This window comes from Triticum aestivum, chromosome 1D, assembly GCF_018294505.1.
Source record: "Triticum aestivum cultivar Chinese Spring chromosome 1D, IWGSC CS RefSeq v2.1, whole genome shotgun sequence".
In the NCBI taxonomy this organism is placed as follows: domain Eukaryota; kingdom Viridiplantae; phylum Streptophyta; class Magnoliopsida; order Poales; family Poaceae; genus Triticum; species Triticum aestivum.
The window spans coordinates 465,595,716-465,607,406 of record NC_057796.1 but is presented as its reverse complement, the minus strand read 5'-3'; the positions used below and the strand labels follow the sequence as shown (position 1 = coordinate 465,607,406).

General features: G+C 44.5%; 1 protein-coding gene across 1 annotated transcript; it reads right to left on the bottom strand.

The window, feature by feature from the left end:
* Positions 1-6,238: 6,238 nt before the first annotated feature.
* On the bottom strand, positions 6,239-8,571 carry LOC123183010 (cytochrome b561 and DOMON domain-containing protein At3g61750). Its single transcript, XM_044595730.1, has 4 exons — positions 8,113-8,571; positions 7,315-7,714; positions 6,792-7,078; positions 6,239-6,695 (listed from the first exon to the last, which is right to left on the bottom strand). Exons 1-4 carry the CDS (start codon positions 8,281-8,283, stop codon positions 6,435-6,437), a joined length of 1,119 nt encoding a protein of 372 aa, XP_044451665.1. The 5' UTR covers positions 8,284-8,571; the 3' UTR covers positions 6,239-6,434.
* Positions 8,572-11,691: the final 3,120 nt, after the last annotated feature.

Genomic DNA, 11,691 nt, shown 5'->3' with positions numbered 1-11,691 from the left:
TCCGAGCCAGGTGTATGCGTAGATGTTATATGCACAAGTAGAACACAAAGAGTTGTGGGCGTTAATAGTCATACTGCTTACCAGCCTGTCATACTTTGATTCGGCGGTATTGTTGGATGAAGCGGCCCAGACCAACATTACATGACCGCGTTCATGAGACTGGTTCTACCGCCGTGCTTCGCACACAGGTGGCTAGTGGGTGTCTGTTTCTCCAACTTTAGTTGAATCGAGTGTGACTACGCCCGGTCCTTGTTGAAGGTTAAAACAACACACTTGACAAAAAATCGTTGTGGTTTCGACGCCTAGGTAAGAACGGTTCTTGCTAAGCCCGTAGCAGCCACGTAAAACTTGCAACAATAAAGTAGAGGACGTCTAACTTGTTTTTGCAGGGCATGTTCTGATGTGATATGGTCAAGACATGATGATATATAAATTGTTGTATGAGATGATCTTGTTTTGTAAAAAGTTATCGGCAACTGGCAGGAGCCTTATGGTTGTCGCTTTATTGTATGAAATGCAATCGCCATGTAATTGCTTTACTTTATCACTAAGCGGTAGCGATAGTCGTAGAATCAATAGTTGGCGAGACGACAATGATGCTTCGATGGAGATCAAGGTGTCAAGCCGGTGACGATGGTGATCAGGACGGTGCTTTGGAGATGGAGATCAAAGGCACAAGATGATGATGGACATATCATATCACTTATATTGATTGCATGTGATGTTTATCCTTTATGCATCTTATTTTGCTTAGTTCGGCGGTAGCATTATAAGATGATCGCTCACTAAATTTCAAGGTACAAGTGTTCTCCCTGAGTATGCATCGTTGCTACAGTTCGTCGTGCCGAGACACCACGTGATGATCGGGTGTGATGGGCTCTACATTCACATACAACGGGTGCAAGCCAGTTTTGCACACGTAGAATACTCGGGTTAAACTTGACGAGCCTAGCATATTGAGATATGGCCTCAGAACACTGAGACCGAAAGGTCGAGCGTGAATCATATAGTAGATATGATCAACATAGTGTTGTTCACCATTGAAAACTACTCCATCTCACGTGATGATCGGACATGGTTTAGTTGATTTGGGTCATGTGATCACTTAGATCATTAGAGGGATGTCTATCTAAGTGGGAGTTCTTAAGTAATATGATGATTAATCGAACTTTAATTTATCATGAACTAAGTACCTGATAATATTTTGCATGTCTATGTTGTTGTAGATCAATGGCCCGTGCTACTGTTCCTTAGAATTTTAATGCGTTCCTAGAGAAAGCTAAGTTGAAAGATGATGGTAGCAACTACACGGACTGGGTCCGTAACTTGAGGATTATCCTCATTGCTGCACAGAAGAATTACGTCCTAGAAGCACCGCTAGGTGCAAGACCCGCTGCAGGAGCAACGCCAGACGTTGTGAACGCCTGGCAGAGCAAAGCTGATGACTACCCGATAGTTCAGTGTGCCATGCTTTACGGCTTAGAACCGGGACTTCAACGACGTTTTGAACGTCATGGAGCATATGAGATGTTCTAGGAGTTGAAGTTAATATTTCAAGCAAATGCCGGATTGAGAGATATGAAGTCTCCAATAAGTTCTACAGCTGCAAAATGGAGGAGAATAGTTCTGTCAGTGAACATATACTCAAAATGTCTGGGTATCATAATCACTTGACTCAGCTGGGAGTTAATCTTCCGGTTGATAGTGTCATTGACAGAGTTCTTCAATCACTGCCACCAAGCTACAAAAGCTTCGTCATGAACTATAATATGCAAGGGATGGATAAGACAATTCTCGAGCTCTTCGCAATGCTAAAGGCCGCGGAGGTGAACTAGGGAAGGTTATGCGCTGGAGCTACCCTGACCCGGTAGGCAGGTATAACCTTGTGTGCCCATAGTTATTTTGGTACCATGTCCCCGTTTGGGACGATTGTTTTGCCACGACGGTGGCGGTTGGATGTCCGGAGTCGCATCGGGGCCACCCATGACTTAGCCCAAAAGGGGAGTTCGTCGGAGTGGCCGGGAGAGTGTCATGACAATAGACTGGTTCTGTCGGAACGCCGTTGGCCAACCTGAATGTGAGTCCGAGGCCATGGGTTCCATGGTGTGGGTACAGTGTGCTAACCTCTGTAGAGTGTACTTAATCTATCGATAGCCGCGTTCTCGGTCATGGACACAAGTTCGTAGTAGGTCACATCGTGGGTCAACAAAAATATTAAACTTGCACACTAAATGAATACTTGTGGCACTGGTTATGTTGGTGAAGTTGTGAAGACCACCGAGGTGGTTTCGTTGGTGATCCGGAAGTGATCACCTTGATATGATGAGGTTCGTGGTTACAAGGTAACCGAGATGGTAAGCGGGTCTGAAAGGCCCTGTTATGAGCACTATCACTTCATGAGTAGCATGTTAATTCGTGCATTAAACCTGCTTAAATATCAGTGTTGTTGTATTTGTGTGAGCTTGCGAGTACATTCAAAGTACTTACCTGGCGTGTCATGCCAGTTTCAGGAGAAGTCATACCGGAGTTGGAGTTGCATATTGCATCGCAGTCTAGACCGTGTCCACATCAGTGTCCCTGTGAGATGGAGTTCTTCTACGTCATAGTTCCGCTGTCGCGTAGTCTTATCGTGATGTCGAGGCCCCTGCTCATGTCTACTAAATAATGTACATATGTTCAGCAACATCGAGTGTGCCGCTTGGCCTCACTACTTGATGTAATATCAAACTCTATGTTTCGCTAGTACCAATAAAGTGGTTGTATTTCTGTACCAAGTTGTTCTGTGTTGCGAGAAGACTTGATCTCTAGGCTGGCAATGCAAGGCAAACCGGTCGCTCTGAGCCGGGGTGCCACAAGGCGAGAATGAGAGGTGGCACTAGCGAAACCCTAGCTGCTTGTCGCATGAGAGAGAGAGCGAGCACTTTGACACGGAGGAGTGAACCACCATGTGAACTTCGGTTGGGGTCAGTTTACACAGGATGGCAAGAAGGTGTAATTTCTTCAAAAATGGATGGTGTTTCTTTAATGAATGAACTGAGGGCAGAATGGAAGAGTGAAACCCAAATACTATTTTTCAACTCTTCATAATTTGGGATATGAGGGTTTACACTTTATACATTCTAGAAATATCTCTTTTTTGGCAAATCTAGAAATACCTATTTTGATACACCTAAACTTTGTCGCCTTGAACTCCAGACACCCTTGTAAGTTTGCTACATCCATATAGTCTAAAGGCTTTCTACCAAATATATAGATATTCGAAGATGTCAGGGAAAATAAATATACAAATAATATAATTCATATATTAATTTTGGAATAATGTCAAAATATTAGTTTGCTCATACTTATAGTAAAAACTACCATAACAAAGGATTATTCTTAAACAACTCAACAGAATAAGTAAAATAATTGTTGCAACAAATCACACTTTTAGTTAGCACTACAAATGTATTTACGATATACATGGACAGTGTATTACAATGTGTACCTTAATATAAAAGAGATTTTTAGTTGTTACTATAGCAATCTACCAAAAATGTAATCTAGTAAATATATCCAAACAATGCAATAATAGAAACAACAAATATTAATGGCTTCCTAAACTCTGACGAGCTAAATAAGTTCAGTATAAATAAAGTGAAATTTAAGGAATTTCCACCTTTTTCAAAAAAGTCTTGAGTTCTACATAAACGAAAATAATGTGCAAAATGAAAAATTAGTTTTTGTCAATCAGTTGTGTCAAGTTAGATTAAACTTTCATTGAATTATGAATCAAGATGGGAATGGGGCGTGTCGGCCCGCTGAATCACTGATCCACCCAAAAAGTCGAGGCCCATGGGCCAACTGGCTTGGACTTAAATGATATAGGGGGTCAGTAGAGCTGGCACCATGCGAAAATGGCAATAGTGGAACCTAGGATAAACTGCTGCTATTTGTCAACTCTTTTACTTTCAGATATGAATCATCCACTTTATACATTCTAGAGATATTTATTTAGTTATGTCTAAATTTTGTATCATGGAACTCCAGATATCCTTTGCAAGTTTGCTATATCCATATATTCTACAAGCACTCTACCAATTATATATACTTTTAAGATGGCATGGAAAATAATATAATACATCAATTAATTTTGGAATATTACATACATTAATTTTGTTCTTAAACACCCAAAACAAAACAATAAAATAATTCCTGCAACAAAGTGTCATTTTAGTTTAGCACAAAGTGTACGCTAATTTGTACCTTAATATAATGAGATGTATTAGTTGTTACTACTGCTATATACCAAATAAATAGGAGTAATTATAAAATATATGTAAGCAATGGGACAATAAAAACAGAAAAATATTAGTGACTCACTAAGGCATGATGAGGTAAAGAATTAGTATAAATAAATGGAGATGTAAGGATATAATGATTTTTTTTAATTTTTTATGGTCACTTTAAATTTTTTATTTTCTGAACTAATAAATATCAGATAGTTAGCAGATTAACAGAACACTATGTCAGGCCGTTCTCCGCTGGTTGAACTCACACAGGTGTCAGTTGGAATATGTATCTCCAATTTGTGTGTTCATTAAGGTTTTAAATTTCGATTTACAGTTTTTACCTGTCTGAATGAAATGGCGAAAATTCATTTTAAAAAATCTCGGACGAAAAACATAGACCAAAATTTCAAACTGGCTATGAAAATTGATCAATACTTTAAAGGAAATTTGCCCAAAATTTTGACATAAATCAGACCAAAAATGTATAGCAGAATTTTTCCGCAAAAATGTAAAAGTTATACAACATAATACCTGAAAATGTCGACCAGATGATTAACATTCCAGTTGCTAACCTTCACGTTGGGTGGGTGGATCTCCTGCATGCCATAGCAGATGTCTACCGGCGCCTGTGATGAAGTTTAGTTAAGCAATGAGATGCGGCGATTGATAGACTAGGACAACATGTCACGCCGGGCGTGAAAGACTGTCCAATGGATGCTATGTCCGGGGCCTAGACCCAACATCAACCCCTTGTGGCCGCACTCCATAGTCTTGCCGTCGTCGACCCGTTCTCTACTCGAGCCCAGCTGGGAAGGATGAGACGAGATGAGAGTGGGAAGTGGTGAATCATCGAGGAGCAGATATAATATGGGCAGAGGCTGTGTTGCCTGCATCCCTCGGCTTGCTTGCCTGTAGGCACTGAATATAAGAGTGGAGATGGGGAAAAATGAAAATTAGGGTTGCAGCACTCTACCGTTTTTTCACCGGTTTTCGAAAGCTTCTAGCTGCTTCTGGTCTGGTTTTTTTCTACTTATTTTTTACCTAGTCTTTGTTCAGTTTTTTTGTTTTTTTAAATATTTTTAAAATACATAAACTTTTTAAAACCTGTGAACATTTTTAAAATCACAAAAAAAATCAAACCCATGGATTTTGTTTTCCATATGCATGATCATTTTATAAATTCTTGACTATTTTTAAAATTCATGAACATTTTTCAAATTGGTGGCCACTCGTACATGGGTGTCACATGAAAAATAATTATGGAGCATGAATTTATGGTGAATCTATGTTTGGGCGTTCCCTCAGCAACCTTCGTATCCATGTACCATATACTATATGGAGCCAACCAACAATTTGTTTTTTACTATATGAAGCCTGCCAATACGACAACTCTACTAGAGTTGCTCTAAGCTATGCGATTGTTTTCCTTCAAGGACTGCATCCATCTAAAAAAGATACGTGCATAATGTAGGTGTTTCTTGACGATTCTAGAACAATAACCTTGATGATAACATGCCCACTTTGCTTCACAACGCAATCACACAATGACAACTTCTATCTTTTCCTCTACGGTCCCAAGGCAATGGGAATTTAAAGCCTTTGTGACAGTTAGGAACTCTTCGTGCACATTGCCCTAAGGACCAGTGTCCGGGAGCCGCAGTCGGCGTCGTTGAACCCCATAATCGATCTGAATTGTCTGACACCAGATCTTGCTGTCGCACGCACATGACGAGAAACTCTAAACACGTTGCCCCAAGAAGATGATAGAAATCTATGCCGGAGCTCTATCGACTCCGTCCAAACGGACAAAGTCAAGGAGTACCGAAGCCCTGGCTTCCTGAAAAAGATGAAACCATCAAAATTGTCTTAACGGTCGTATAGGCTCACGAGGTGCATTCGTGTGTTGTTCAACATTCTTTTTGGTGCATTTATACCGTTGTAATATTTGGGTCTTCATCATACTTCTGTAGGTGAACCATGCTTAGCAGGATCTACTACGCTTAAATTCCAGTAATCACATTACAGAAAAAAGAACATCACAAGAGAACCAAAAACAAAATATCACACAATGAGACCAGAAAAGAAAAGAAAAGGAACAAAAGAACTAAAAAATAGGCGCATAGCCATCGCCGGATCAACAGAGGCCCCCTGTGGTGACAGAGCTCAGTACGTCGGCGTGGAAGCGCTGTTCTTAGACCACCTGGTCCACAACATGAACTCGAGCCCGATGACAGCGACGAGGAGGATGGCGAGGTTGAAACCGTAGCCGATCTTCCACGAGTCGTGGCCGCCGCCGACGTGGATCCCGAGCACGATGTTGACGGCGGCGAAGAAGAGCACCAGCCTGCCCGACCAGTGGTGGTACCAGTTCCAGTACTTGCGGTACTTGGAGTCCGTGTTGGGCCTCAGGAAGAAGGCCAGAACCTGTCAACAGTTTTTTGCACAACATTCATAATCCATCAGTCTAGACATGCTCCAGAGCATCAAAGCATAGTAGAGGACAATGAGTGAGTGATCGACCTGTAGGATGCCGAGGAAAAGGATGAAGATGCCGAGGCCACGGTGCGCCGGGATGTCGGCCTGGATCTTGCTGTACAGCGCCACGCCGGCGACGACGCCGGCGAGGCCGATGATGAAGGCGGCGAACTGGATGCCGACGTGGAGGTAGAACCAGAGCGGGTCCATGCGCCGGAAGTAGCGCGCCAGGATGGCGCCGATGGGCATGAGGATGCCCCAGGCGAAGAGGTTGAGCCCTCCGTGCGCCCGCCGAAGGCCGTAGGGGAAGGGCCCGTCGGCGAATCCTTTCCCTGCATGCACATCGGCCAACACATACACATAATGGTGAGAAAAGGCATTCTGTTGTACGGTATGATGTTGATCTGCCAGCTATGTAAAGGTGGTGCAACCGATGCTTAAAGAAACAACAAACTTTTCCTCAAAAAAATGAAAACCTTTTCTGGTAACCGACAGATGATCAACTTTCAGTGCAACCGATCGACAAATGATTAAGAAATTCCACAGAAACAGTTGGTATCTACATTACCTGTTGTGAAGTCGAATGTGAAGGAGGTCTTGTCCTGGTGCTTGGAGAGCTTGTTCTTGACGGGGACGCCGGGGCCGAAGGCGAGGATGATGTGCTGGTGGGAGAGGCGGTATGAGAATTTCAGCTGAAACGCGACGTAGATCTTGGCCTGCTGGACGACGACGGTGTGGTCGTGGTTGTTGGAGACGAGGAAGCCGCGGTCGACGACGGCGGCCTTGGAGCCGGACTTGGAGCGGAGGGAGAATTGGCGGATGTGGGGGAGGCCCTTCTTGCCCATCCAGCCCACCATGGCGCTGGAGCCGATCATGAGGCCGTCCCGGGAGAAGCCCATCCCCACCCACCCCGTGCTGTACATGGTCGACAGCACCACCCGCAGCACGTTGTTCTTGTCCTGGTGGTACTGCAAATCGCATGCAAATGAATTGTCATTGCTATTGCGGAGCTGAGCTGATAGCTAGATCATCTGAGTTCTGACAAGTGCACATGGCAGTCGAGGTATGAGGGCAGACGCTTATTATCCCATTACAGCTTGGTCCCCTGCTTTTCACCGTACCGAATTGCTCTGCTCTGACACTACCATGCCAACTCTAGCCCATTGAATCATCGAGAAAATGAGTAATGATTCATGGATATCTGCAGCTTTACCAGTACTACTATTGTTTCCTCGCATGAACTTTCTTATCACTAGTTCTGTACCACAGGTAAGCTAGCCATAACTTGAAAAGGAACTCAAGAAGCCTACATTCTACAGCTAGATCTCAACCATCTACCATCAGGAGCAGAACAATGGCGACATACCCGGAGCACGAAGTTGTTCCAGACGGGCTGGCAGGCGAGGCCAGAGTAGTTGCCGACGAGCGCGAACGGCAGGTCGCCGCTGCAGCTGTCCATCTGCGCCATCGCCGCCGGCGCCAGCACGGACACCAGCACGGCGGCCAGCGCCGCCGCGGCGACCACCGCCCGCGCCATACTTATCTCACTCGATCTCTTCTCCGTCGGTGGCAGAGTGACAGTGGTGGCCGCACAGCAATGCCACACAACGACGGCCACAAGAACGTATTATTTGCGCGGCTGCGGTGCGTGGGGAGAGGAGTTTAGGAGGCGGAGGCGGAGGCGGGGAGGGGGTTGGGAGGTTGCCGTCGGTTGGTAGTGCCGATCTTTTTAATCTCTGCTGTTGAGGTTGTTGCCGGTGGCGCGTCAGTGCACCACACAGTGTCACTGCGGCCTATCATTGATCGGGGGGTGTCGGGGGGAAGCGTGGTTGGTGGCGGCGCCGGTTTGGGAGTCCCTCTCGCTCGATCGGCGCGCGCGCGCGCGTGTGTGGTGTCCTCGCCGCTCAGATCTGGATGGAGGTTCGGGGGCCGGACGGGGAGGGAGGGAGGGTGGTGGAGTGCGAAGGTGGCAACAGGCGCTCGTGTCACCGTACCACCGTGATGTGAGAGCGGTGTGCCGGCGGAGCTTTCTGGGAGCGGTGGTGGGTAGTGGAGTGCGTGTGGCTTTGACCTTTGCCGTGTGGATGATGCTCGTATGAGTGTCGGTCAAGCTCGGACTCGGACGGTCCTGTGAGCTGTGACGAAGACGAAAATGGCCGACGCGGATGTAGGAGTACGGCGGGACGTACTGTGGCGCGGTTGTTGCCCAAGGAACCTAACCGGATAACATGAAGGGTGTGGGAAGCTGGACTTAGATTCAGCTAAGTCTTAGTTAAGTGACATAACACGTAGGAGAGAAAGAAAAAAACTACTTTATTTATTTATTATTATTTTGCATAGATTTTAAGGTAAAATCTCACGGATACAGTATTGTTTGAGACTTAATGAAGTCTCAGTCGACTAAAACTTAGCAAGACTGTAACATGAGATCCTTCTGTGGAAGGTGTATGTTCACTGTTTTTATTCAAGACTGTCTTCAGAGATTCTGGGCCTAATGCGTGCATAATGAGGCCCTAAAATTTGTAGAATAGGAGTTTGCTAGAGGTTTGTACAAGGTGGGTTACAGTTGGATTTGGAGTCGTGTTCAAGTAGGAAACTTGTATCCTAGGCCTCTTATATAATAGGGGTAGACACATTATGTAACCTACGCCAACATAATGACACAAGCACGCGGGGGAGATGGAGGTATGTGCCGGTGCCCGGGCGGCCGATGTGAGGTATTGTAGCGGCGTCATGGGGAGGAGCGCCTCAGGTCCCGAGGATGTAGCCATGATGGTGAACCTCGTTAAGAAATATCGATGTCATGCTTGTGTGATTGCTTGGTCCTTGGTAGATCAACTATGCGTCTCGGATTATTCTACCAAGTGGTATCATGAGCAAGGTTCGATTTGAGGTTGCGGCTATTGATCTAGAGGTGGAGCAGAATTCGTCAAATTGATCGGTGGTCGAGTAGTGCGACCAGGAAAGATCGATGGAACGGCGGGAGTTCTGCTCGTGTCAAAAGTAATCGGAAGAAGCAGGCGGCGGCTTCGTGAGGCACTCGGCGGGATTGGATCATGTTGCACCAAGTCACGCGTGCAGCCGAAGGCCAGTGGCGGAAGATCGTGCGTACGACGGCAGATGCGTACGGATGGATCCGTCCATCGATCGAAAACGAGAGGCGGCTGATGTGCTTAGATGCGACGGCGCAAGACACATGCCTCGTGGGGGGGGAGGGGGGGTGAATCCTATTTGACGCGCGCGTGCGTCCAGAAGAGGCGGCTTTGCTGAAGCGCGGGTGCAGCTGCGCGCGACGGGCCGGCCCACTTCACGAGTTAAACCTTCTAGAAGGTTCCCTAAACCGGGTTTTTTGCCGATTTTCTGATTTTTTTTCCTGTTCCTTTATTCATTTTTTGTTTTTGTTTCTTTTTATTTTTCCTTCTATTTTTATTTTATCCTTTTTCGTTCTTATTTTCATCATTTGTTTTGAAAAAAAGTTTGAAATTCCGTATTTTTCTCCATGATTTCAGAAAACATTCACTGTTTTTAAATTTTGTTCACAATTCAGAATTTGTTCAGCGTACATTACAGAAATGTTAAATGTATATTTTAAATTAGTCCAGCGTATATCACAAGAATGCTTAGTATGTATTTAGAATTGTTCAGCATATATTACAAAATTGTTCAATTTTTATACTTTAAAAATTGTTCATCTTTTTGGAATTTCGAAATTTGTGTTCAACTTTTCAATAATTGTTCATGATTGAAAAGTTTGTTCGATTTTCAAAAAAAAATTGATGGCTTTAAAAAGGGCTTCGCGTTTGTTAAATTTTGTTCAGAATGTTCTAGTTTTTTTTTGTTCTTGATTTGTTGAATTGTTCGAAAAAAAATAAGAGGTTGTTCGGTCCTTTAAGCTCTCAGGCTGCTTGCAAACAAGTGGAAGTTATCAGCCCGATGGTTAGGCTCTAGTCTTCCTGATATTGCTAGCGTCTGGACGAGTTATTGCTAGCATTGGTTGGTGCTATTCATCGTGAGCAAGGAGAGGGAGAGGCAAAGTCAAGCATACATGGAGACATGGTGGAGTTTTGGATCTCTATGGCCTCGTGCATATGGAAAGGCTGCTAGATGGATTTCCACACTGGCTCTCTTTGTTTGGTACACGCACAGATTATGTACGGGATGCCAGCGGTTGTATGCTGCAATTGATAAAGACGCGGAGTCGCAGGTCCAGATGGAGATCGACTGCTTCGATCAGCTACGTGTAATCAACTGTTGCATCAGGACGCAGATGGTATTTTGAACGTTAATTTTGGGAAAAGAAAAAAGGTCCATATGAAGCCCACTAGTGGCCAGATTGGGCGATTGGCTCTAATCTCCAGGCCGGTGCGCTGTGTTCTCCCGTAATTAGCTCGTACGGGGGATTAGTGCGCATAAAATTGGTCGCCGCCGTTCTGTGCCCTTGCTATCAATCGCCTCTGCTCTCCTTGACCCGATCTGATTCGTATAGGGCGGCGGCGCGACGCATCATCCTGCTCGACTTGTCAATTCTTACGGCTCCAATCAACGAACTAGCCAAGGTTCAACACTATCTACTAAACTTTCCAACTCTAAATTCTCATTGTATCAGTGTCGAATTTATACATCAGTTTCTTCTTGTTCTGGTTGTGTGACTTGTGACGCTGTGATTTTATGAAGAGTTGATATCTATTGGTTGTCATAGAAATTATCATGATTGTGATGCAAATTATCTTGTAATGTTCCTATTTTTGATGCAAATTGTACCTAAGTTAAAATTTTACCCGCAAAAAGAAAACTAATTCGAGATTGCAGTTCAGCAATTGAAGAGAAACTTAATCTTAAAGGTAAATTTAAACTAATACTATCGCTGAAGCGAACCTTTTTCTATACGGTTTTTTTTTCGCATTGGATACTTCTTTAGCTATAGTTGACTTGCCCCCTCTATACT